The sequence below is a fragment of the Apodemus sylvaticus genome, chromosome 5 (assembly GCF_947179515.1).
Source record: "Apodemus sylvaticus chromosome 5, mApoSyl1.1, whole genome shotgun sequence".
NCBI classification, from domain to species: domain Eukaryota; kingdom Metazoa; phylum Chordata; class Mammalia; order Rodentia; family Muridae; genus Apodemus; species Apodemus sylvaticus.
In genome coordinates this window covers 85,909,353-85,935,035 of record NC_067476.1, presented here as the reverse complement: position 1 = coordinate 85,935,035, position 25,683 = coordinate 85,909,353, and the positions used below count along the sequence as shown (strand labels likewise).

General features: G+C 38.7%; 1 protein-coding gene and 1 non-coding gene across 3 annotated transcripts in view; both read right to left on the bottom strand.

The window, feature by feature from the left end:
• Positions 1 to 3,451: 3,451 nt before the first annotated feature.
• Positions 3,452 to 25,683, bottom strand: part of Fbxo3 (F-box protein 3) — a 31,771-nt gene continuing 9,539 nt past the window's right edge. The window contains exons 4-11 of one of the 2 annotated variants that reach the window (XM_052183112.1): positions 21,700 to 21,814; positions 18,680 to 18,884; positions 17,521 to 17,566; positions 14,698 to 14,782; positions 13,758 to 13,880; positions 11,511 to 11,626; positions 9,781 to 9,971; positions 3,452 to 5,056 (exon numbers count right to left, since the gene is read on the bottom strand). In XM_052183112.1, coding sequence (XP_052039072.1) covers positions 4,853 to 5,056; positions 9,781 to 9,971; positions 11,511 to 11,626; positions 13,758 to 13,880; positions 14,698 to 14,782; positions 17,521 to 17,566; positions 18,680 to 18,884; positions 21,700 to 21,814 — 1,085 coding nt within the window. In that variant the 3' untranslated portion in view covers positions 3,452 to 4,852. Of the gene's footprint in view, positions 5,057 to 6,655; positions 8,840 to 9,780; positions 9,972 to 11,510; positions 11,627 to 13,757; positions 13,881 to 14,697; positions 14,783 to 17,520; positions 17,567 to 18,679; positions 18,885 to 21,699; positions 21,815 to 25,683 lie in introns of those variants that run through there. The other variant, XM_052183113.1, reaches the window with a different exon arrangement.
• Positions 23,911 to 24,048, bottom strand: LOC127686598 (small Cajal body-specific RNA 21). Its single transcript, XR_007978198.1, has one exon. It is a non-coding gene; the product is annotated as a small Cajal body-specific RNA 21 (non-coding RNA).

The following is a 25,683-nucleotide window of genomic DNA, read 5'->3' as shown; positions in this document are numbered from 1 at the left end:
TAAATGCTCAGCCCCACTGCTGTGAAGGACTAGCTCTCCCTGGAGACTATTCACAGACTATATATAGATGTAGATGGCAGCAACCAGATAGAGGTAAGCTGACCCTAAAATCAACAATGGGACAGGGACTCTGCATTGGAAATAACATACCCTCAGCCTATTACCACCTCTGCAACTGCACTGTAACCCCTACCATTGCAGGATACATACTGCCCCCAGAGAATGCTTGGTGGGTTTGCCCCATGCATTTATGGCCTGGTTGTAAATACAACTGATGGTTTAGTGGCCCTTTCATCATTTTGTATACATTGTCTTGTGTTATTTCCTATGATCTAGTCTCTCTTTATAGAACTCAATGCTCATAAATTCCAAAATCCTACGTATTTTGCTACCAATTTCTTCACTTCTTTTTGAGAGTCTTTTCCCTTACCCCCTAACAACTGAGTGTTCTCTGGTGTGCTGGCTAATTTTATGTTAACAACACAGGGTAGAATCATCTGAGAGGAGGGAATCCCAATTGAGAAAAATGCCTCCATAAGACTGGGCTGCAGGCAAATTTGTAGAGAATTGTCTTAGCCAGTGACTGATGTGGGAAGGCCCAGCCCATTTTGGGTGGGATCATCCCTGGGCTGGTAGTCCTGAGCTCTGTAAGACAGTAGTCTGAACAAGCTGGTGGAGTAGGAGAGCAAGCCAGTAGGTGGCACCTCTCCATGGCCTCTGCATCAGGTCCTGCCTCCAGGTTCCTGCCCTGTTTTGAGTTCCTGTCCTGATTTGGAATGGAATGGTAATGATATGGAATTGTAAGCCAAATGAAAATGATATGGAAGTGTAAGCCAAATGAAAATAACCTCTTTCCTCCCCCAGCCTGTTTTAGGTCATGCTGTTTCATCACAGCATTGTATCCCTAACTAAGACTTAGACTTTACATATACTCCCTTGTACATACAACCACACCTTCGTACTCACATCTAGCCTATTTCTGGGCATCTTGTGTCCCTTAACTCAGGAGTGTACAAACCTCATGTCCAATGACAGCTCTCCTGCCATTTGAGTTTTCATAAAGCCAGAAACTGGGGAATCAACTTTTTCTTCTACTCCCTCATATCTACTAACAAGCCAGGCCTACTTACCTTTTAGGCACTGCAACTCCACCCACAATTCATTCTGCTCCTATTGCTACACCCTAGATTTGCATTTGAGGCCCCTTTTTCACATTACTGTTAAAGACTCAGTTTATCTACTTCCTTAGCATATTTAGTTTTTATCATTCTTTCTTGGATACAAAGGGTGGGTTGCCAATTTGCAATTGTAAAGTGACTTTTAGGAATAAAGTTTAGCCAGGTGTGTACCATAAAAGGTAATCTCAGCACGTGCAAGACAGAAGTAAGATCCGAAGTTTAGGGCCAGTCTGGGCTACATGAGTTTTTTAAATATATAACAAAGGTTTTTGTGTTAAAAGTGGAAAAAGAAATCTGGAACACATCTGGATCTGGAACATTGATGACATCATGCCAAGTCAGTTCTGACTAGTTACCTCAGAGTTTTCATTAAGAACCAAACCATTTAAGCTGTTTACTTAGGTATGTCTCCTCCCAAGGTTCAAATACGTGGAAGTATGTGTTCTCGGGAGGCCTGTGAGCCAGAAGTGAACTTTGTCCCACTAGAGTCTAGTTAGGGCAACACTGATATCAATAGTTAAATTCCATGTATTGAGCGGCTAGAGGAATGGCTCAGTAGTTAATAGCACTAACTTCAGTTCCAGATCCAGATGATTCAGTTTCAATTCTCTGAACCCAGGGCATCCAATAAAACCTTGTGGCCTCCATGGACACTAGGCACACAAATGGTGACAGATATATAGAGGGAAAAACACCCACACACACTAAAATTTTTTATGAATAAGAATGTTTGCAATGTAGCTTACAGAGGCTTATCAGCCAACCATACCTTACCTTGTTGTGGAGGTTTATTGTACAGCTAATTCCTAGTCATGGAAACAACCTCCTGAAAGGAGTAGGGAGACTCATGAAACTCCTCAGGAGACTCAAGACTCTGAAATTTATGACCAAACACCTCTTCCAGTGGTTATATAAGCAGTGCAAACTTGCTAACAGACGCACGCTGCCCTGAGTTCCCCAGGAGCCCCAGATGCTTGTGAGTCCTCCCACTGGCGTCTATGTTGTTCCTCAGTTGCAGCTGTCAATCATCCACTTTCCTGTTGCTAATCCTGATGAGTTTGTTGGCCCATCAAGCTGGGCTTGGATAGATTTTCTTTGTTCTGTTATTGTCCTCTCTCCCGGAAAATAAAATGAAGTCTGTTGAATATACCAAAAGGCAAATTTTGAAGGGAGGCTAAGCAATCTTGAAGTACTGGACAAACATTAGACTGGGCTCAGGCACAGTTGGGCCACCATCAGTACTAGAAAAAGGGATATAAGGAATGACAGGAAGTGTGGAGCCAGTCTTGTCATGGTCTCTTAACTACTGCTCTATTGGGAAAGTCCTTTTAAAGTGTGTTGATACAAGGGTCTGAATGTGTGTCGTCCGCATCCTGTCCCCTTCCCATGCTCTACACTGATGATCCACGAAGCATCTTTATGTAGGACATCAGGTTGATTGTTGTTAATGACTTCTTCATGTGTATAGCTACATTTTTATTAAGGCAGGATTTTACTCTGTAGGCTGGTCACAAACTCACTGTAATCCTTCTGCTTCAGTCTGACTCTCAAATTGGGATTACAGGTATGTGCCACCATGAACTGGCTATATTTTCTACTGTATAACTAAAGGTATTTTGTTATAGCAGCCTAAATTAAAACAGTTGACTATTTTTAAAAGGGTAGCCGGAATAGTATTTAGCAGTCTGATAATAGTCATGCTCTCACTTAACCGTGGGAATATAGTTTAAGAAATGAATCATTAGTGACTGTGTTGCCAGGTGATCTTATCACTGTGCAACCACCACAGAATGAATGTATTTTATACAAACCTAGATGGAATAGAGGAGGACCTGCTCTGGCAAGTCACCACCCTCCACACCCACTTTTCAAGCTTTTAAAAGTTAGCTGCCTTTACCCACAGGTTTGCAGGTTTACCACTTCCTTTCAAACTAACGATCCCCATTATCTTAGACCAACACAGGATCTCCGGCAGGTCCAGTCTTGTCTTCCAACGGGGTAGGCAAATCCTGCTTTAGCAGTGGTCATCATGATGTTGAAGACACATTTCTTTCAAGTCAGGTGATTACAAGGGTCTCCAGAGCTGATACTGACCTTTCTTGAAATATTCGTATTGCCTTCAACAACTTATGTCCCATCTGTTCCTGTCCCTTGAGGGTGTAGCTACAGTGGAGCAGCTGACTTAATAAGCAGTAGCCATCACTGACTCTCCCGCTTCAAAGTCCTTAATTTTAATTTCATTTCTGGGTCAATCACTTGATGACAACTTACTGTCAACTTTAGCAGTAGACATTTTATGCTTTGGGGCCATAACAAACAAAACAACATGAAATTTAATCAAGAACAAGAGAAAAATGATACATTCAACAGATGTGGTATACAGAAGATGAGGTGAGGCTGCTGCTGGCTTCTGTTGCTGAAATACCATGTGGTGGTTCTCTTTTATGAAAAGTAAGAAGGAAAATGACTTGGAACCTTCTGATCTGTCTTCATAAAGGGGCAAGTTTGCTCACGGTCCCCGAGAGCAGGCACTTAGCATTGCATATGGCGCGCTCTTCCTAAATTTTCTCCATGACTGAACTGTTTTAGCAGAATATTGATGGAGAACAAAAGAGAACAGAATCCAAGTCAGCAGTCCACTCTGAGTGGCCCTGCTATCCTCAGGCTGAAGGCCAGCAAGTACCCCTGCCATCTTCTAGCTTCAGAAAAAAAGTTCACTCCTAGTCTATGGGAAATAGGCACTTACACAAAATTGTTTTAAAATAGGAGTTTTTGACACTAGAAGGATTTCATTCCAAACTCTCAAGTATATAATTACAAAAAAAAAAATCCATATTTCACGAAAATATCCTAACCCTAACATAAAATTCAGATCACTTACCACAAAGTTAGATAAATGTATAAAGAAACAAAACAGAAAGCATATTTACAAATTTAGACTACATGAGACATTGTGAAGGATTTTTTAACAACACTCTACGTACTTTTACAAACTACATTTAAAATGATAAATCTGTAAATAATGTGAGAAAGGTCATAGTGTGAGAAATGTAACTTTTAAAGTCCAAAGTTATGTTGAAGATTTTAAATTAAAAGTAATGATGAAAATTTGCAACTCAGATCTGTGTGACAAAAACTAATTCGAGGACAGATTGTCTAAGAAAGGGCAAACTATTCCCATTCAAGTTAGTCATCTAGTGCCCCGTGTGTATAAAATATCAACAACCATGAAGTGGGTTAAGCTAATTACAAAGTTTGTTAGTTTCTAAACAACTAAAGGGGGTCTTTGCACAGCCAGTCATACAGTCTCTTTCTACCCTTGTATGGGTATTTTGCTACATATAAAATCCTCATCCAAAACAATTTTCCCTTCACCTCTGTGTATTGTTTTTAAGTAGAAAATATTTTTAAACAAAGAAACATCTGTTCTTTAGCTAAAGAACTGCTGTCCCATTGACTCCTGAAAGAGAAAACAAACAATTCCCATTTCTTCCTCTACCTACAACCACAAAACAAAGCAAAGCGATCTAACTCCTAATGAAGTGTCATGTAGAGCCTAGGTCTGGAACAACATTTCATGCTAGTTTCCTGCTATATGCTGAGTACAATTATTTACATTATTGACAAATCTATTTAACAGAATTGCGTCATCCCAGAGCTTCCCTCGGCAGCAGCTAAAACAGACGAGAGCAGCGGCGTCTGCGAATGGGAACATCAAAGACCCTCCTCCGTCTCTCCTCCCCTTCACCCTCATCTGACTCATTCTCATCCTCATCTGATTCATCTGATTCGTCCATGTCTACCGAGTCATCATTTTCTTCTTCTTCTTCCTCCTCCGCTTCCTCCTCCATCTCTTCATATTCATCAGGACCCATTTCCTTAAAAGAGAAGATCTTCTGATGAGAAAAATGTCATCAGTTCTTATAATAATTCTATGGCCTAGACCACAAGTAACTAGACATGCTAGGCACAAGTTTTCACAAACCTAAACAGGACAATCTCACAATGTAAGATGTATCATGTTAGTGTTCACTATGGTTTTAATGGTAAACATGTTTCACTACGACAGTGGTTGTTCTTCACATAGTAGTTGGTAATTTACACACAGAGGTTGGCATACTAGTAACCCACAATAAAGTTTTAATGAACTTATAGTAATATGATTTATTAATTCTTTATAAGTCTGTCTACTTATGAACACACAGATGTGAAAATATTAATCAGATATTATCTCTAATAGTAATTTTTATGCACAGTTCATAAAAGATTTTTTTATTGTGTTCCAAAGACACATCATCTTAATTTAAACATCAGTAGCCTTTACTTTGGAAAAAGAAATATTTATTTTTTCAGTTGCTTATAACAAGTCAATTATCTTCTCTTGGTTCCTGTGGTTGGATATCTGGGAAGCACTCACTGGAATACTTGTGGCTTCCAGTCTCTCATGATGCTACAGCTGAATGGTGACGGAGCCAAGCTTCACCTCGAGGGCTTCTTCACTCCCATGTCTGGACCTGGACGGGGATGAACCACGTATCTGGAGCCTGGAGTGGGCACTTCCTTCCACCTTAAAGTTGGATCTCCACATGACTTCTATGGCTGCTTCATGGGAACTGGACTTCTCACACTAGGTCTCAGGATACCAAAGGCACATGTTCCGGGAGAACTAAGCTAAAGGCCTACTGCCCTTTCAAACTCAGCTTCAGCCCAGTGTCACTTTGCTGACTCCCAAGAGAGGTGCATTCCTAAGACTATTCAACACTGTAAGAAAAGGGAGACTCTAGGACAGGAGTCAGGGGGAGCATTCAGTGTCATGCTGTCTCTTGGAATGCCATTCTGCTTAAGCAGGCATCCCCAGTCAAGTTGTGGCTTTAACTTGGCTGCCAATCTTCTCTTACACACATCTGAACACTCAATGAAGAGCCGAACAGCCAGGATTCAGCTGGTCATCTGAGTACTGAGAAATTTAGTACATGATGTCAGCAAAAATCCTGCCGCCATGGCTTTTACTACATTAATATCATTAGCACTACTCTGGCCCCTCTTTATTAAGCCAGGCTCTCATGTCCTGAGAGTGGCTATTCTGACCTCATTTATAACTGCTCTCCCATTGTTCTCTGCATTCAAGCCTCCTTGGATCAAACACACTAAGCCCACAGTTGCCTAAGAATCCTCATACCAAGTACTTCTTTGCCTGAATATTATTCCACAAATCCACTTGGCTTACTTCATTCCTTCTATATTTCTATGTAGATATTACCAAGAATTTCCTGACACATCTTTAGAACAGAGCCTAACAGGGTACTCCCTATAGCCCCCACTTTTTCTCTACTATATTTGTTGCTTGACCCAAGAGCAGATATTAGTTTTTTCTTCCAAGTAGAATATATAATCCAAGGTAGGGGTTTTGATTATACTGTTTGCTACAGTATTCAGACACTTGTTGAGAGAACAAATGAAAATGTAGGAGAAAAGAATTGTGTCATTTAGGATTTATTATAACACAACAGTAACAATCAGAAAATATACACAAATGTGACTTTTATGTTATTTCATTATTTTTAACTTTAGACTATTTTTTAAAATCTAAGGAATGATGACTTCAAAATTTTGCAGGAGGTACAAAAGGGGGAATGGGGAAGGCTTCGGAAATCCTAAAACATGACTATTAGGTAGTATGATTATTATTTTAATGAAGAAAACAAGAACTATTAAAGGAATCAGCTGTGGTTAGAGGGTTAGAGAGAGAAATAGATGATAGTGTCCTGTCAAACAGCAGATCAGAGAAGAATGGCACGAAGACGCATCCAGAGTGTTCCTAGTGCCCTTGAGCAAGCACCACATACACCCTACACAGGGACATCACTAAACAAGCAGGATATTTACAGTGGCAAGTATAAAGGAGAGGAAATTATAAAGCCTAGCAATTAATCAGACTGGTGGAGGACAAAAAAATGTAAAACACAATTCAACTTCCATATCAAGGAAGATAACAGAAATAAGAAAGGTCAATAAATTCAACCCTACTGTCTTTTTTTATGTTCATTAAGTCACAATTCTCATATTTTCTAATGACTCTCCATTTTTGAGGAAAACACTTTCTGTAAAACAGGTCAACTACTTTTTCTTGTAGCTGAGCAGAAACTAAAGCTTTAAATAAATACAGTTGAGAGGGTTGAACATGTAAAGGGTTTATTTATTGTAATTTTTAAAGGAACTGATACTATTATAAATGTCCTGTTTTAATTTCTAATATGGTAAATACTGACATGACCATGTAAACAGGTTCTTAGGCATCAATGGTTTTTTATACATATAAGGAGGTGATGAGATCCAAAGGCTTGAGAACCACTGTCTTTAAGTAAAACCCATACTTTACATCCACTGAAACAAATATTAAAGACAAGCAGCAAAAGGATCAAGCTGACCCAGCTCAAGTGCCTGCCCATGCATACCTCAGTGCTCTTAACTTAGGACAAGGAATGTTATTAGAGATGAGTAAGAATCAAAGAACTACTTCCATAAACAGACAACAATCCTAAGCACTGGCACGCGATTATATAACTTCAAAATCCATGAGGCAAATCTCACGAGAATAAAGTAAGCAGTGGACATAGCCATTAACTAAAGATTTCAACAATAATCTCTTCAGTGGCTGAAGTAACAAAAGTTTTTTAAAAAAGAGCAATAATATACAGATGACTTGGCAAACACTCAGTCAAACAGTCAGTCAGCTTGGCCCGCCATTTATAGACTAAATTCTCACGCGGTAGAGTATACATTCGTTTCAAAGACACAAAGATCATTTACCAAGAAATAGAAATTCTTCACATAATTTGTGGTCATAAAACATTAAAAAATATTAGCAATACAAAGTAAGTTCTCTAACCACAATAATATTAGAAATCAATAAGCAAAAGATAACTAAAATCTTCCAAACACTTGAAAATTAACATATTTCTATGTAGTCTTAAGTCAGTTACAAGGGAAAACTTGAGTATGTTGAACTAAATAGTAACCAAAACAACATATCAAAATTTGTACAATACAGCTAAAACAGAGCTTAGAAACAGGAAAAGTCTATAATCAGTAATTTACACTTCTACCTTTAAAAGCTACAAGGAAAGTGAATTAACCCAAGGTAAGTAGACGAGAAAGCCAAGTACAGCAAACGCTGAAATAGAAAAACTACAGAAAATCCATCAAAACTAAATGTTGTTCCTTTTGAATAATCAATAGAAATGTGGCTAAAAAAAGATATAAATCACCAATATTAAGAATAAAGGGTTATCTGACTACAGCTCTTGTAGCCATTAAAAGGATATCAACAGAATATTGTGAATAACTTTATGCTAATAAAGTCAACATTTAGATGAAATAAACAAATTTTGTGAAAGGCACAAATTACCAAAACTGAAAAAAGAAGTAATAGAAAATATACGTATTAAAGAAATTAAGTCCATATTTTAAAGTTTCCCCATAAAGCAAACTCCAGTTCCAGACAGCTTCACTGATGAATATCAACCATTTAAGGACAGGATGGTGCCACCACGCTCACATAGGTTCTGGGCTAACCAAGAATGGAAGTCTGGTCTGATGTAGGCCAAGAATGGAAGTCTGGTCTGGTGTAGGCATGGTGCACACATCTAGCACTTGGGAGGCTGAGGCAAGAAAACAGTGAGTTTGAGGCCAGTCTGGGCTACATAATGATACACTCTCCCTCCTCTCATCCCCTTCACCTGAGAAAGAAAATGGAAGTCTATTCCAGAGAGTAGCAAGTTCTCCATGCTGAGAACAAGGTTACTCACAAACCTGGACTAGTACAGGCCCTGTTCACCACACTGCACACAGTGCACAATGGTTCAGCGTCATTCTTATCTCTCACACCAGAGATGAGAATGGTCCTCTTCCAGGAAGATTAGTGGCTTGTCCACTTTTCTAGAATTACCTCAAACCGACCCATTCTGGGAGCTGAGAGGGCATCTTCTAAGCATTCAATGTCCATAACTCAGGTGCATTCTGAATATATTATTCTCAAATGTAACCATAATCCTTCACACACTGCAATCATTTTACAGCCCACAAATTAGGGCTACTGTTGTACCTATCACAAAGCAACCTTAAAAATGAGATTTGTAAAATGGTGACTTGAAAAACAATCACAGAAGACTGCTAAAAGTATATTCCTACCCAATAAATCCTCTATTAAAATATCTACAGGATACTTGTTTATTTTACTAAATTGGGAGTTTTAGCAAAAATAACTGTAGGAAATTGTTTTCCAACTTGTAATGACAAAAGTTAATATAAAGTGGTCTGATTGATCCTTCACATCTTCTAATACATTCAGGCCACATAGCTATTTGTTGGGAACAATGGAAAGGAAGTTTTATCTGTCAAATGGGTAATAGTGAGAGGGACTAAAATAAACGTATTGTTCATCTCCCTTCATATAATAATACAACCCTAAGGTATTTCCTCAAAATGTTTACTTTTTTTGGAGGGGGACATCATTATAAACTACTTATCTACCTAAACAAAGATGGTCTTAAAATAATTCTACAAAGTCAATATCCAGCACTACGAAAAAAATTTAACTTACCAATCGAGCTATAGACACCCTGAATGTTGGACACGCCATGTGGAATCGGGGGATGGCAACGTTAAAGACCTTGTCCTTAAAGTACAGGAAATGGAAGGTGTAATACCCTTCCATATAGCCTGACGTTGTAGAAAACGTGGTGCAGCTTGTGTATTCATATATCCGACCTGGACTAATAATAGGAAATTCACCTGCAGAGAAAACAGTAACAATAAATCAAAATATAAAATTCACTTCTTCCTTTTAGTGAATACATTCTCCGGATGCTCTGTAAGTAGTTAGAAAGTGAACTGCACAATTAGAAAAAATAAAACCCTAAGAGGATTACAACAAAGTGCCCACGTGGGCATCATGAGGGTCCATTCCTCTTTGACAGTTACTTTTGAGTCAGATTTTTGGGGATTGGGACCTTCTGCACATGAAGGGCAGAGGATAACACGGGTCCCAGAAATGAACTAAGGTTTGGTGGCACTTGCCTTTGTCTTCTGAGACCTCACCAGCCCTTGACATTTTTTTTGTTCCCCAAATTCTCTACAAGGTGGCAGGTGGAAAATATCTAGTAAATAAAATTTAAGAGGGACATTTTTTCCCCAAAGTCATTTAAATCTTTAAAACACATGAAAAGTGTCACCGTTGAGACAGTAGCTAAAACAAAGGTAAAGGTAATATAATTTCTATAGCAGCAAGAGACCAAAACATAAGGTTGTGAGATGCATCCCTAATGTTCAGTTTAGATAAATATCAGTTACAGAGGAGGGTCCTCATATCAGCAATCAAATGATAAAATATAGTTTTTTAAATACAATTCCTTAGCACTAGATTCTCTCTCTTTTTTAAGATTTATTTTATATTTCAGCCAGAAGTGGTGATGTACACCTTTAATACCAGCACTCAGGAGATACAGGTAGATCTCTGTGAGTTCAAGTCCAACCTGGTCTACATAAAGATTTCCAGGCAAGCAGAGCTACAGTAAAACCCTGAGTCCAAAAATAAATACATAAATAAAAATAATAAAAATCTGTATTTTAATTATGTGTTTGTGTGTGCATATGTGTACATGAGTACAGGTGCTCACAGAAATCAGAAGATGTTGGATTTCCTGGAGCTGCAGTTACATGTGGTTAGGAACCATCTAATATGGGTACTAGGAACTTAACTTGTGTCTTTGGAAGAGCAGCATCAATAATAACAAAGGAAAATTAAATCTATGCTATTAATTTCAATATCACTTCTAAAATTGATAAAGATTACCAATATAAAATTTATTTTCTTACTGTCCTGTGCCTCCTAACTCATAGAACATAATAATTACAGTTAAAAAATTAAGAACACAAGAATAAGCCAGGCAGTGGTGGTGCACGCCTGTAATCCCAGCACTCTGGGAGGCAGAGGCAGGCGGATTTCTGAGTTCGAGGCTAGCCTGGTCTACAGAGTGAGCTCCAGGACAGCCAGGGCTATAGAGAGAAACCCTGTCTTGAAAAACCAAATCCAAAAAACAAAAACAAAAACAAAAAACCCCCACAAGAATAACAATTAGGGAACCCTAGATGATCTACAGAAAGGGAAATCCCTAAATAAGTGAGTTGGCTATGGTTTTTAAAAAGCTGGCATTTCAGGGACTAAAATGATAAGCTAATGACCTCCACTAGTTACATTTATAAGTAAACTTATAACAGTATAAACTTTCTCCGAAACAATTGACCAAGAAATGCAAATCCTGGGTGACATACCAACCACCCCAGGTCCCTGGACTTCTTCCACATCCCCTTTCGCATTGGTTATCCTCCAGTAGCGACTGTCCAACTGACAGGCCTTTTCAGGAAGAGCATCCCTTGACATTTCAATCCTGGAGAAAAGAACAGGGCACAGATGTATTATCTTCCTTTTTTGTTTAAGTACTACAGCGTTTAAATTATTACTATGAAAGACTTCCAAGGAAAATTAGTAGATCTAACCCAAAGTCCATGTTAGCCATAAGTTCTCAAAAACACTGCTTAAATTAGGATAATTCCATGCCCCCATGAAAATGCTTTCACTGAATGTATGCATCCATTATTCAGTAAGAACCAACAATGGAAGGTCTATATAAATAAATGCAAAAACAGCGGAAGTAACTATCTTTGGCTGATCAAATAAATATCCATTTGGCAGACATTTTCTAGATACAGTATCATGAAAAACTTCTGAAGAACTCATTCATTCATTCATACATTCATTCATTCATATAAACCTATGCAACACAATTCTGCTTTTCTATAGCTTCTAAAAATAGCTCAAAGCAAAATGGACCAATTACTGGAATTACACTTTAAATTGTTTCTAGAGGCTAACATTTTCTTTCTCTAGGAATCTGTCTCTATTTTCATGCTAAGCACCCAACAAGGGCAGGAAGGTATTTCTATTTTAATAGAGTCTTAATTTTAAGCAGAATCTAAATAAAAACAAATATCTAAACTACACTTGGAGCAATGGGTTATCTTCTGCCTAAGCACAGAACATTTCTAAACTACAGTAAATTAAAGCATTTGCTTTTATATTTAATCAAATCAAACATTTAATACTATGTATAACTCATAAGAAGTACTCCATAAATATTTATTACATTTTAAAATTGAATATAGCTAGGCCACATGAATTTTTAAATGCATGATTTTCTGTTTGGCAATGCAGTAACTTCTAGATTATATTACAAATCTAACACAGAGCCTTTGACAATTCCAACCTAGTAGTCTAGTTCCTGCAGTTCCTGAAACAATTTATACTCAGGACACATGCAAAAAAACCAAAAACCCATAACCTGTCAAACTCCTTGTGAACACTGTAGAAAACTTATTAACTTTTCTGGAAACTTCAGCAAGAAATTATTTTCAAAGTGTGCTTTAGCAGGGTGGTAAGGCGGCCCGGTGGACAAAGGCATTTCTTGCCAAACATGGCCACCTGAGTCCCATCCCAGGAGCCACATGATAGGAGAGAACCACCTCTCACAGGACACTACCCACACATGCACACACTATAAATTAAAAATTAATTTAAAACATTTAAGTATACTTTAGAGCTAGGGAGGTGGTTCAGTGGGCACAAACATAAGGACTGATGTTTGGAGCCTCAGAACCTACTTAAATATTGGGTGGGCATAGCTGCCTGCCTATACACCCCATACCCATAGATAGCTGATCTAGATGTATTGGCAAGCTCTAGATTAACTGAAAGACCTGCTTTAAAAACTAAGGTGGGTGGTGACAGAGGATTAAGGATGTCAACCTCAGGCCTCTTCATACCCATGTACCTATACATATGCAATCATACACACTAAAATATAATTTTTTGTTTGTTATGTTTTTCCAGACAGGGTTTCTCTGTGTAGTCCAGCTATCCTAGAACTTACACTGTTTACCAGACCAGGCTGGCCTCAAACTCACAGAGATTCGCTTGCCTCTGCCTCCCCAATTCTGGGATTAAATGAGTGTGTCACTACAGCCTGGCTTTTTTTTTTTTTTTTTTAATTAATGCACTTCATGGCTGGGATTGTAATTCAGTGATAAAAGCACTTGCCAATGAACAAGGCTTCTGGTTTGGTTCATAGGATCACAAAACAAAATAAAAAACAAAACCCATAAAAATTCATTTCACAGATCATGTCCAAATGGAGCTGGGGCAACCAGCCATAGGATAGTGCACTTGATCTGAAGGGAGGGTTATGATTCAGATTCAAAATGGCACCTGAGTGCTCATGTGTTGGACATTTGTTTGGTTCTTCCTCTGTTTCCTGGCCACCATAAAGTCAACAGCTTTGCTCTGTGGCATTAGTCTGTGCTGCTAGGACATTCTGCCTAATCACACTTGGGACCAGAAAGGAGAGCCAGCCAAGTGGCCATGGGCGGTAGGCTCTGAAAGTCCTGTCTCACCAGAGTTGATTCCTCAGAGGTTTTGTCATGGAAACACACTGACCAGCACACAGTCCCACTTACAATTCTCACCTGATTCGGTATGTGAAGAAATAGTGTGGTGGGTGCACCGAGCTCAGTTCTGGCAGAAACGATGTGGACACTGAAACTGTAATATCTCCAGTTGTTGCTACACACTCTGGGTCATGAATATATCTAGCAAAGAAGAAAATTAAACATGTTTAAATCAACTAGCTTCAATTCTTACAAGGCAGAGAGGGTTCATTGTAGTTCATAAAGTACAATGCCTTACCTATACTTTAAAACTTTAAGTCATATTCGATACCACCCTATTGAACTTGAGCCTTATAACAGTGGAAAACCTTGCTGCACCTATACCAGGTGCAGTATAGACAGCAATCAAAGATCCTTGGTCAGTCATTCAAGCCATGGATCAGTAATCAATTTAGAAACCAACTAGGGCTTCTCTGGGTTTTCAGTGCTATAAAAATTGGGGAGACTTTTGAAAACTGACTTTACTATTAACTGGCAACTATGGACTATGAAAATATGTAAGGATGTAAACATATTGAGCCTCTTATGACATATACTTAACCTACTGTTTCTGCCATGAAGGCTACTAGGATCTAGTCTCACCCAAGGTCACCTCGAATACAACAACATCCAGTTACAGATAATAAATGTTTGCCAGGAGTCAGCTATTCACTTGCTATTGATAGTAAACTTATTAGTTGGCAAACTTTATTGTCTTGCAAAGAGAAATTATGTAACTACTATCAAGCTACTAAATCACATTTAGCTTTTCCTCTTGATTTTTCAAGACAAGAGAAATATTGGTTGATTAAATGTTTGGATGTTCTGGCTTTGATATGAGAATGAAACAGAGAGATATAGAACAATGAAGTTCATTTCTTAACCTTCCATGGAAATCTCATCTCATGATAGATATTTGCAATAGATAACCTTTTTTGACTTACAGTTGTTTCAATCACAAAAGTTCCAACTGAAATACCTGAAAATCTGGTCTCTGATGATGGGGAAACCACCTGATACAACATTGTTGACATAGGATGTAAACCAGTCAGTAAAAGTAGCACCTGTAAGCCAAGAAGGGGAGAATAAGTACAGGGGAAATCAACAGAGGAAGCAAGCAACTATAATTTCTCTATGTTTAAGGTATGATACAAAACTAGAAACAGTTATAGGTATAATTCTGCTATTATTTTATTAGATAAATTTCTTTCACCAATTCTTATTTATTATGACTACGGTGTATGCTCAATTATGTGCATCTGTGCACTTGTGCACATGCACAGAGGCTGAAAGATACACATCCCGTCCCTGCTCCACCACTCTCCACATATTCCCTTGAGACAGGGCCTCCCTTTGTATGTGGAGCTAAAGTGGCACCCAGCAAGCCCCAGCAAGCCTCCTGTCTCTGCCCTATAAAATGCTGAGATGACAGACATGGGCACAAGCCCATGGTGGGTAAAAGCCACGCCAAGCTTTTACATAGTACAGATCCTCATGCACGCACATTGAGTACTCTTACTCACTGAGCCATCTCTCCAGCCCTTCTGGTCTCAGGTCTATCTACATTATTTCCTTTGTGTTCCCTTCCACCACCATCCCCAGCCCCTGCCTAACTTGTGTTAGGGAATTCTATAGCTATTTCCACCTGTGTTGGTTTTTGTTTGTTTTATATTCGCATTAGTTGGTTTGGTACAGTAATAAAAATATTTGTCTATTAATTTTATACAGAACAAAGGAAATAGTTATATCTAGGAAAAAAGCATTAAGGAAGATTATCAGGCTCCTACTCTCAATGATCAGGATTCATCTTAGATACATCCTGATATACACTCAAAACATTGGCACAAGCCAGGCTCAGTCTAGACATCTTCCAGAGACATGACATTGTAACATTCTCAGCAACGGGTTAATACCAAAGTGGTCAAGATGTTCATTTCTACAGGTTCAGCTGCACAGTGGTCCTCCATCTCACTGACCAACTCAAAGCAGAAAACAATTATTACATCAATCCAACTCATACTATCTGTCCCTGATATACTAAAGGATCCATGACAAGTATTTATATGAATTAAGCTAAAAATTCTAGGTAATACAATATAACTATTAAACTTCATCATTTTATTTGATAGTATAGCTAAATACCTAGCATATATATATATATATATATATATATATATATATATAGTACTTATTTAATAGTGCTCAATGAATTTCATTATAATCCGGTTTCAATTAACCCAGGTCTTTACTGTTGCTCAATTTACAGAACTAATTATGTTTTTTAATTATCAGACCTTAGTATTTGTTGCAATGATGGTTTATTTTGTCTAAAAGCAGAAAAACATGAAAATGAAAGAAACTCGGAGCCCCGTAGCACTTTCCTTATCGACCAGAAAGCCCTTAATTAAATAGACCAGCACTGCAGGGCTAAAGCTGTGATGGTCACCTCTGAAAATAATCTAACCATGATGCCCATGAAGACAATTAGCATAAGCATGGCATCCTGACGGTGCTTAACTTAGAAACAAGACACTGAGTTAAGTGAGTTCAAGTCAGAATGAGTTGAAAGCCAAGGTCTAAATGTAAAAGCTGGCACAATGCGCATAGCATGAGCCCTTTTAAGATACTGTGAAGTCTATCACAAACCCCAACCGTGTCACAGTATGACAAAACAGATGCTCATTTTCTGTTCAAGTTTCAAATTAGAAGATAAAACTAAAAGTAATATTTCTCTACTGAGTGCTTGGGATTATAACTGAGACCTTGCACATGCCAGGCACATAGACAACCACTGAGTTGTTCCTTAACATCTTGTGTATATGAGTATATATGGAAATGTTTAAGTGAGAAATCTGTTTAAAAAGCAGAATCAATACCTAGGAAGCATCCGCAAGTGAGCAGAGTCTCAGCAGGATGAGACTGGATCAAGAGCAAAAGGTGAGCTACACTTCCATACAAACTGAAGAGTTCCCCCAAATGACAGTCATGGTTTCCACTTCAGTCTCTTGCTTGAGTCCTGCCCTGACTTCCCACAATGCAGACTGTGACCTGCAAGCTGAAATAAACTCCTTCCCTCCCAAGTTTTTTTCTCTCAGGGTATCCTATTGCCTGAAAGGTATATAGGAACTATATACGCAAAACAATTCTGCATTTTACTTCTGTAAAGAAAATTTAAAACTTAGGTCTGTACAGGATATGAATTTTTTCTAAACAAAATAAAAAGAAAGCACAAGGGCTGCCCCTATGAGGGAGCACAGACACAGAACTTCACTGTACTGGCTGGTTTTGTGTGTCAACTTGACACAGGCTGGAGTTATCACAGAGAAAGGAGTTTCAGTTGGGGAAGTGCCTCCATGAGATCCAGCTGTGGAGCATTTTCTCAATTAGTGATCAAGTGGTGAGGGCCCCTTGTGGGTGGTTCCACCTTTGGGCTGGTGCTCTTAAGTTCTATAAGAGAGCAGGCTAAGCAAGCCAGGGGAAGCAAGCCAGTAAGGAACATCCCTCCATGGCCTCTGCATCAGCTCCTGCTTCCTGACCTGCTTGAGTTCCAGTCCTGACTTCCTTTAGTGATGAACAGCAGCGTGGAAGTGTAAGCTGAATAAACCCTTTCCTCCCCAACTTGCTTCTTGGTCATGATGTTTGTGCAGGAATAGAAACCCTGACTAAGACATTCACAAACCCAGAAATATTAAGAAATGCAAGCATAAAATGGCCAGCTGGTCAAGGAAGTCAAAGTTGTCCCAATTCATTTTCTTTTCAAAACCAATAAGAAGGGAAAAGTGACTTTTCTATCTTCTCTTACCTATGATAAACATGTCAATAGCAGCAGGGTTCCGAGCCATTTGATCCTATATGAAAAAAAGATATAAATACATTTATTCTTGTTCCTTACTAGATCTCATGGAACAAAGCAAAATAGATAAAAATAAATTGAGTGTTCTACTCAATATCCAAATATTCCTTATTGTTATAAATAACTGTCTTCTAAGCCAAGCAGCCACCATCTTGAAAAGCTCAGCTGAAGCCACACACCTCAACCCCTCTCCTCCTACACAAAAGATCATCCCAGCTTTTCTAGTTGATGGTTCACATCCCATCTCCACAGAGGAGCCTAGAGGGACAGGAGATTCTTACCTGAGTACCCAGCTGCTCCCTACCACCTGGCATATAAAGACAGGGGAGACTAGGGCTGGGGCTCCATCTATAAAGCTACGGGGAAGTCCTCATACCTTCTGGGTAAAGCTTTTGAGATGCAGTCAGTTGGCAGAGGGGTACCCACATGCCTATAAGTAGTTCCTCACCTATGACAAAAGGTCATTGGTCCCCAGAGTGCACTTTAGTGGACTCACGCCTCCGTTTGCCATTGGGCGCTTAAGAGGACAGATAGTTAGTACTTATGTCTCTTCTTGTGAATAAATTTTAGCAACACTTGTCAGTTCCTACTACTGTAATTTCTATGTTCAGGCTTATTCTATAAATGTTTGAAGGCACCTCTCAATAAAATGAAAACATATAGTCTATTTCTAATAAGACAAGTTATAAAACTATTCTTTGAGAATATAATTAGCAAGTAGAAGTGATAAGATAAATAGCTTGTTATCCTACAAGAAAAGGCTTTGAATTCAGAGTCAAAAGGCCTGAACAATTTTAGGATTTCAAAAATTAATCTTACGTATTATATTCAAGGACTTCGACAATAAGTTCCTCAATTTTTCTTATATGTAAAATGTCTTAACATGAATAACAACTTTCCATCTAAGCATGCTGTAGCTTGTAGTGTTTCTCTAACAGCAAACCTTACTTTTAGTATTCCATATCACCATGTGAAGACAGTAGTTCTCTAGTTAATAAAATACATGATGCTCCAGCCTGCTTTAGATCCCTGAAAGTATGCAATGCATACATTTATATTATCATCTGAATACATGTTAAAGCCATAACCAAACACCCTCCCCATTTACCGGGCATTGGTAGAACACTTCGTTTTTATTCCGGCCCTCGGCAGCTTCCACAGCGATGTACTGACTCAAGCCAGTGTGTATGCAGAAGGTCAAAGGCAGGCAGTACTTCAGCCCCTGCCTCTGCTGGAATCCTCCCGCAGCAGTATCAACATCTAATAAATCTTCAGAGCGGTAGTGATTTGACAGTGCCATACTTCCCAGCAACCTGTAGAGAATACAGACTTGAGACCATCAAAAACAGAACTCTGAAACAAACAGGGCTATAGAGTTATGTTTCATCTTTTTGATACTGACAAACATATTTTTCATTTTGTTTAAAACAAACAACAAACAACACCCAGAGTCTTGCTATGGAGTCTTAGCCAGCTTGGTACTTGCTATATAGTTGATGCTGGCCTCAAATTTGAGGTAATTCTCCTGCCTCAGACTTCAGAGAACTGAGATTATCAGCATTAGAATTGTGTGTCACCATGCCCAGGCACACGCTGGTAAGCATACAAAGAAATGGTTAGCATACAAATTCTAAACCAAGAATATCAAAACCACTAATATTTCTATATATCAAATTCACTCTTTTAATCAAAAAGATTCTGATTTAAATTTTAAAATTAAATGTCTAAAAGTATAAACACCAGTCTCCTTAGAAGATATATAACCTCACTGCTTTTAAGGAACTGAGTGTGGTGGCTCACATTTGTAATCACCCTCTAGAAAGATGAAGGCTGAAAGAGTGCAAACAGGACTATAAAGTGGATTCTCAGTCAGCATAAGCTAGACTAGCCCTGTCTTAAGACACACACACACACACATACACACACTCACACTCACTCAGCAACTGGCAAATACCTAAAATCTCAGCTGTTCAAAAGACTGAGAAAGAAATTATAATGAGATCAAGGCCAACAAAGACTACACAGTAAGACTTTGTCTCCAAAAAAAAAAAAAAATCTATCTTCTTATATACTGATCTGCCAGTACTTCTGTGATTTGCTATTTATGTATACTCATAAATGCATACACATATATTAATAACTAATTTAACAAAAAAAAGAGAACATTTCTCTGACATTTTATCTTGATCAACTTTCAGATTATCTCATGAAACCAGAAATACTGGTCACTGGCAGAGTCCTCTCCAAGTCTGACATCTTGGGATGTGTGGATAGGTAAATAGATAAGTAATTTTTTATTTTAGGTTGTGTGTGTGTGAGAGAGAGAGAGAGAGAGAGAGAGAGAGAGAGAGAGAGAGAGAAGAGAGAAAAGAGAAGAGAGAAGAGAGAAGAGAGAAAGAGAGAGAGAGAGAGAGAGAGAGAGAGAGAGAGAGAGAGAACACAAGAACAGGCACCAGAGGCATTCGGAGTCCCTTGTGCTGGGATTTCTGGCCTCTGTGAGCTGTCCAGTGTGGGTTTTGGGAACTCATGACCTCTGCCTGAGCAGGACTCACTCTTAAGTTCCCAGCCCCTTAACTTGCCTGTTTATGAATTATGAACTATCCTTGATACTTTGTATTCTGAGTACTTCACTTTGTATTATCAGTAGGATCGCACTGGAGAATCCCAGGATACTCAACCCAGATGTGAAATCATTAACAATTTCCCACAATGTTTCACATAGTGTTATTTATCTTGTGTGCCTGGCCCTTTAAAGAATCCCCAGTTGCTAGTCAACTGGCCCTTTAAGAACTCTAAGCTGTTAGAACTGCTTGATCCTACGACCTCAGTGTTAGTTGCCTCTTGGATTTCTGAAAACAGGCTAAGATTAAAAAAAAAAATGGAGCTGAGGCTGAGAGGGAAGGAGTTGGTAGAGTGAGAGAAAAAGGCAGCTGGTACAGAAAATATTGTTAGGAGACAGCTGAGGCAGAAGAAGCTGAGCAGACAGGCTAGAACAGCTGTTACAGTGTGGAGCTGCTAAGGTTGGGAAAGTTGGGAGAAGAGACTTTACACAGACTGCTGGGGAACAGGGGAAAGGGGCTGCGCTGGGCTGCAAACTTGGGAAAGAAATTAGATGCATGGCGCTCTCTCTCTCTCTCTCTCTCTCTCTCTCTCTCTCTCTGTGTGTGTGTGTGTGTGTGTGTGTGGTGTGTGATGTGGGTGTGTGTGGTGTGTGGTGTGTGTGGTGTGTGTGTGTGTGTTTGTCTGTCTGTCTCCTCTGTCCTTTACCTTTCTTTCTCTCCTATCCAGTGTTAGCGGGGAGAAACTGGGGGATAAAGGGTGGGAAAGAAGGGTACCCCACAGAGCAGTAAGTACACGGCACATACTTGTTCCATCAGGAACAATGCACCATTCTTTTTGCATTCTTGTTATTTTATAAACACAGTATCTTTGAAATAGTTTAATTCCATGAAAGTACAAAAAGGAATAGACACATTCAAAGTTTATAGCTTTAAAAACTGTGAATAAATTTGATGACTACTATATGGTCTTTATTTACCAAAAACAAAAAAACAACTAACACCCCAAAACAAAAAGACTAAGATGAATACAACTTACAAAGTTTTTTTTTTTAAGGCCATTCAGTTATAGGCTGTTCTTGATTATGACAAAACTCTACTTAGTTTGATGTATACAGCTCTGAACAAATCTCTTACATGTATAGTAGACCAAACATGTATCAAGTTCCTAGAATATTTACCTAGCTTGTAACAGGGTAAGCATCACAACAAGCAGTTTAGTCAAATATACTCACAAATCTACACACATACATATCCCTCCGTGGCCCCAGCTTCCTTCCCTAACCAGATCTTACTTTAATCATAAAAATGTGCTGGCAGAAATAATGCTTTTATAAGTCACATTTATTTTGGTAAACTTTAACTTAATCTATAGATATTATATTATGGACTGCTCTAAGGAAAAGGAAGGAATTCTCTGCCTCATACATACATATATATATAATATATAAACATACATTTCTTATACATGTTTAGTAAAGAAAGCTAAGGAAAACTATGAATAAAATGTACTTTCATTCTAGTAAGTAGTACCCATTTCTGAAAATTACTAAAACATCAGACTCCTTACCCCGGAACCACTAACTTCTGCCCATTGTGGATCCGGTATGAACAGCGATAATCATCCGGGAGCTTGCAACCAATCTGAGCTTCCACAGCATCCAGGTCTTCCTCACGTGCACCCTCTGCAAATACACACCAAAGACAGAAGTGTGTGTGCACGATCAGACTGCAGTATATTAGGTCAGCTGTCAACCCATGAAAACATTGTATGGCGAGTGAATTCTGTTTAAAATATTCTGTCAAAATACCAGGCAATGAATTGGAAACTAATTTTAAACACTAAATAAAGTGGTTAGTTTCCTCTCAACATGGAAAACACTGGCACAAAGAATTAAAAGGGGCACCAATGAGATGAACAATTAATTTATTACATTATAACAAAAACCTTCTGTCTCGCTTTTCTAAACCTAATATATTCATACTTTGTTTAAAAACAACTCTGGAAGTCCTCTCAGATGATGTCATTCTAGAGTTCCAATGTGACCCTTTATGGGAGGGGAGGACAGTAGACAGATGTAGGTTCATGCTGTAAGAAGCCACTCAGCTGAATTCTCCATTGAACATTAGAAAACATGGCCTACATTCCAGCTGCCACAAACAGAAAAACCTACAAATACCAAGAGAAGTACTGCTCTTCCAAACAACTGCCCTTCAGCTCGTTGGGCCAAACCTCTCACTACTGAATGATTATGGCAAAAAGTCTAGTCTATTGAAGGCATAAAGAAAAAACTTTATATCAACCACCACCACCACCACCACTAAAACACCCCATAAACTAGCCAGAAGTGGTTAGCACATTGCTTGTAGCCATAGGAGTGAACTCAAAAAAGGAAAAACAGAAACAAAACAATCAAACAAAAGCAAGCTAATTTAGGCATTTGGAATCACCTTGTTTTTAAGCAACTGCCAATTCAAAGACAAAAAGCCAAACTCAGCTTTAGGTAATATATAGGGCTGATGGATAAAAAAAAAAAAGAAGAAAGAAAGAAAGAAAGAAAGAAAGAAAGAAAGAAAGAAAGAAAGAAAGAAAGAAAGAAAGAAAGAAAAGAAAAGAAAAGAAAAGAAAAGAAAGAAAGAAAAAAAAAAGGTTCCAGAGTCCACAAAGAGAAAAACACTTGTTCAAATAACAAGCAAGCATAGTGTTGTCCATGTTACAGAAAGCCTACAGGAAAGTGAACTGGAAATAGCCAGTCTTCACAGCGGAGGAACCCAAGCTTTCCAATTAAATCCCTAGGAAAAAAAAAGCTATTACCCTGAGACCTAATAATGCTTTGCAATCAATCAAAAGATCTAAGCCTGAATAAAATCAAGAATTGACTAGACAGCAGGTGAAGAGCCAGGTGTGGTGATGAAGCCTGTGATCCCAGCCACAAGTTTCCAGAGTAAGAATACGCTAAAAACTAAAGTCACAAAAACTTAACACTAGGAGCTCTGATGGGCTCAGTGATGGGCTAACGTGCAGAGACCTGAGCTGGAGCCCAAAGACCCTTCCATAAAACAGGGAGGGGTGTGAAAAAAAAAGCTTTTTCACTGTCCAGAAAGTGATAACATACCAAAATCTATTAGACCATGATAAAGTCGAAGATGCAAATTTAAATCTACGTTGGAAATACGAAGGGAAAGCAAAGGACTTAAAACATAATTAAAAATGCAAAAATAAAGAGTGAACATATTTAAATGGCATGGTTACATTCAACTATATTAGTAAATAAATATCAATAAGCCAAATAATCTAATGAAGGACAGACCAGGTAAAGAACAAAGGCTAAAGGATGCAGTGCAGAGAGAGCTTAGAATGTGTTAGGCCTTAGTTTCAATTTTAGCACCAAAGAAATAAAAAAAATTCCACCCAAGATACTCATCTTAATGTAGGCACAGAGAGAAAAGCTAGGCGGCTTCACTCAGATCTCATGAGATAGAGTTTAAATCAAATATCTTTATTAGAACTAACAGAGAACTGTCACAAAGACAATAGTGAAAGGTTAAAATTTTATGTCCCTATCATAATGGCACACACACATTTTTTCCTCATAAAATTACACTGAAAGGGGACAGCAGGCTCAACAGTGAAGTACCACCTACAGTAGTGTGTGTGTGTGTGTGTGTGTGTGTGTGTAGTCAGAGCTAAAATAGCAAAATAATGGATTTACAAGCAGTGCATTATCTTCCACTGATGCACATGTTAAAACATACTGATTTGTTTGCCTATTTTGCAAGTAAATGTGAGGCCAGGCCAGCCCAGGCAAGGCTCCTGCAAAGCAGCTCTCCCACACAGGTGCATACCTGGCCCCTCTACTCTAGGCTTAGCTGAGAGGGGGTGGAGTACACTGAGCCCACGCCCTAGGAAACCAAGCCAGGAATTCAGTTGTTATTTGTTTCTACAGGTAGGGGTTCAAGTGCCACTGGACCCAAGTAGATAACAATGTTGAGCCCGGCGTGATGGGGCATGCCTGTAATCCCAGCACTTGGGAGGCAGAGGCAGGTGGATTTCTGAGTTTGAGGCCAGCCTGGTCTACAGAGTGAGTTCCAGGACAGCCAGGATTCCACAGAGAAACCTGTCTCGAAAAACCAAAAAAAAAAAAAAAAAAAAATGTAGATCACAATATTGGAACCATGGTGTCATCTGGGCTGCTAGCTCATCTTACCTAGCTGTGCTTCAGAGCCTCTTCCAAGCTCACTGAGTATGTACAGAATTCAACAACCTGCAGTTTTTTCAATGAGGCCCTCGGTGCTTAGAAGCCCCTGGCATTGCCTATTCTGTAGCCTTCTCCTCAACACACCAACTTGTTTGCTTATCCAGAGTCAGTAGGAAAGACATACGGTGAATCTCTCTGCCTTCTGAAGGGCTTTTTAAGATTAAGTTAGGCTCATTCAAGATACTTTTCTTTTTAACTAACAAGTTCAAGTTCAATTCTTTTGAGAACTTGACTATAATATTTATTTTAAGCAATGAAAATACACTAAAAATAGAAATCAAAATGATTTGTTATATCACTACCAATATTCAAGGAGAAATAACTGTATGTGAATGTATACCAAAGGCTGAAAATCTTGGTGAGCTACTTTGAACACAGCCCAGTAGGAAATTTCACTAAATCTCTTGGTAACTAATAGAGAGATAGCTCAGTAGTTACTAGCATTGGCTCCACACAAGTGTAGAGCCTGGGACGCCGGAGAGATGGAAAGCAATTAAGGAGGACACCCATCACTGCCTCTGGCATCTACACTGGTGTACACGTGCATACATCAAGTGTATGTACCACACACACACAATTAATTTAAAAAACCACGTAAGATAAACTAATATGATTAAAAGGAAATTTATAGCCCTAAAATATTAGGGAGTCTAATAAAAAAATGAAGTAGGTCAGCAGGGGAGGATATCATAGTAAATTAAAAATAAAAAAATAAAAATAAAAAGTAAACATACAGTAAAAGAGACTGACCAAAAAGACAGTTCTCTGCTGAGAAGATCTGATTAGTTCCCCACCCCGCAAGAACAAACAAAGAACTAACTCAGAAATGGAAAAGGTTGCATCACTATATATTTCCTAAGCATGAAAAGATGTGTTTCACATTTGAAAACATAGATGTAGTAAGCAATTTTCTGGACAAGCAATTTACCAAAAAAGATAAATAGAAGTTGAATCCTTAATTTAAAAACTTCCCACAATGAACTCCAGGCTGAGGCTTGCTGACACATTTACTAATCATCTAAGCAAGAAATCAGAGCAGGCTCAGCAAAAGCTCTTCCAGGGAGCAGGAGAGATGGTGCGTCCTCATGTATTGTACAGTCCTGTCCTTAAGGTCAGCATTATTTTTATATAAAATCCTAATAAGAACATTGCAAGAAAGGAAGATTAAAGGCCAGCCTCTTTCAAGAACATCAATGTAAAACTCCTAGTGAGGGGCGGGAGGCATGGCTCAGCTATTTAGAGCAGCTGCTGCTCTAAAGAAAACCTGGGCTCGGTACCCAGGTTAATACCCATCC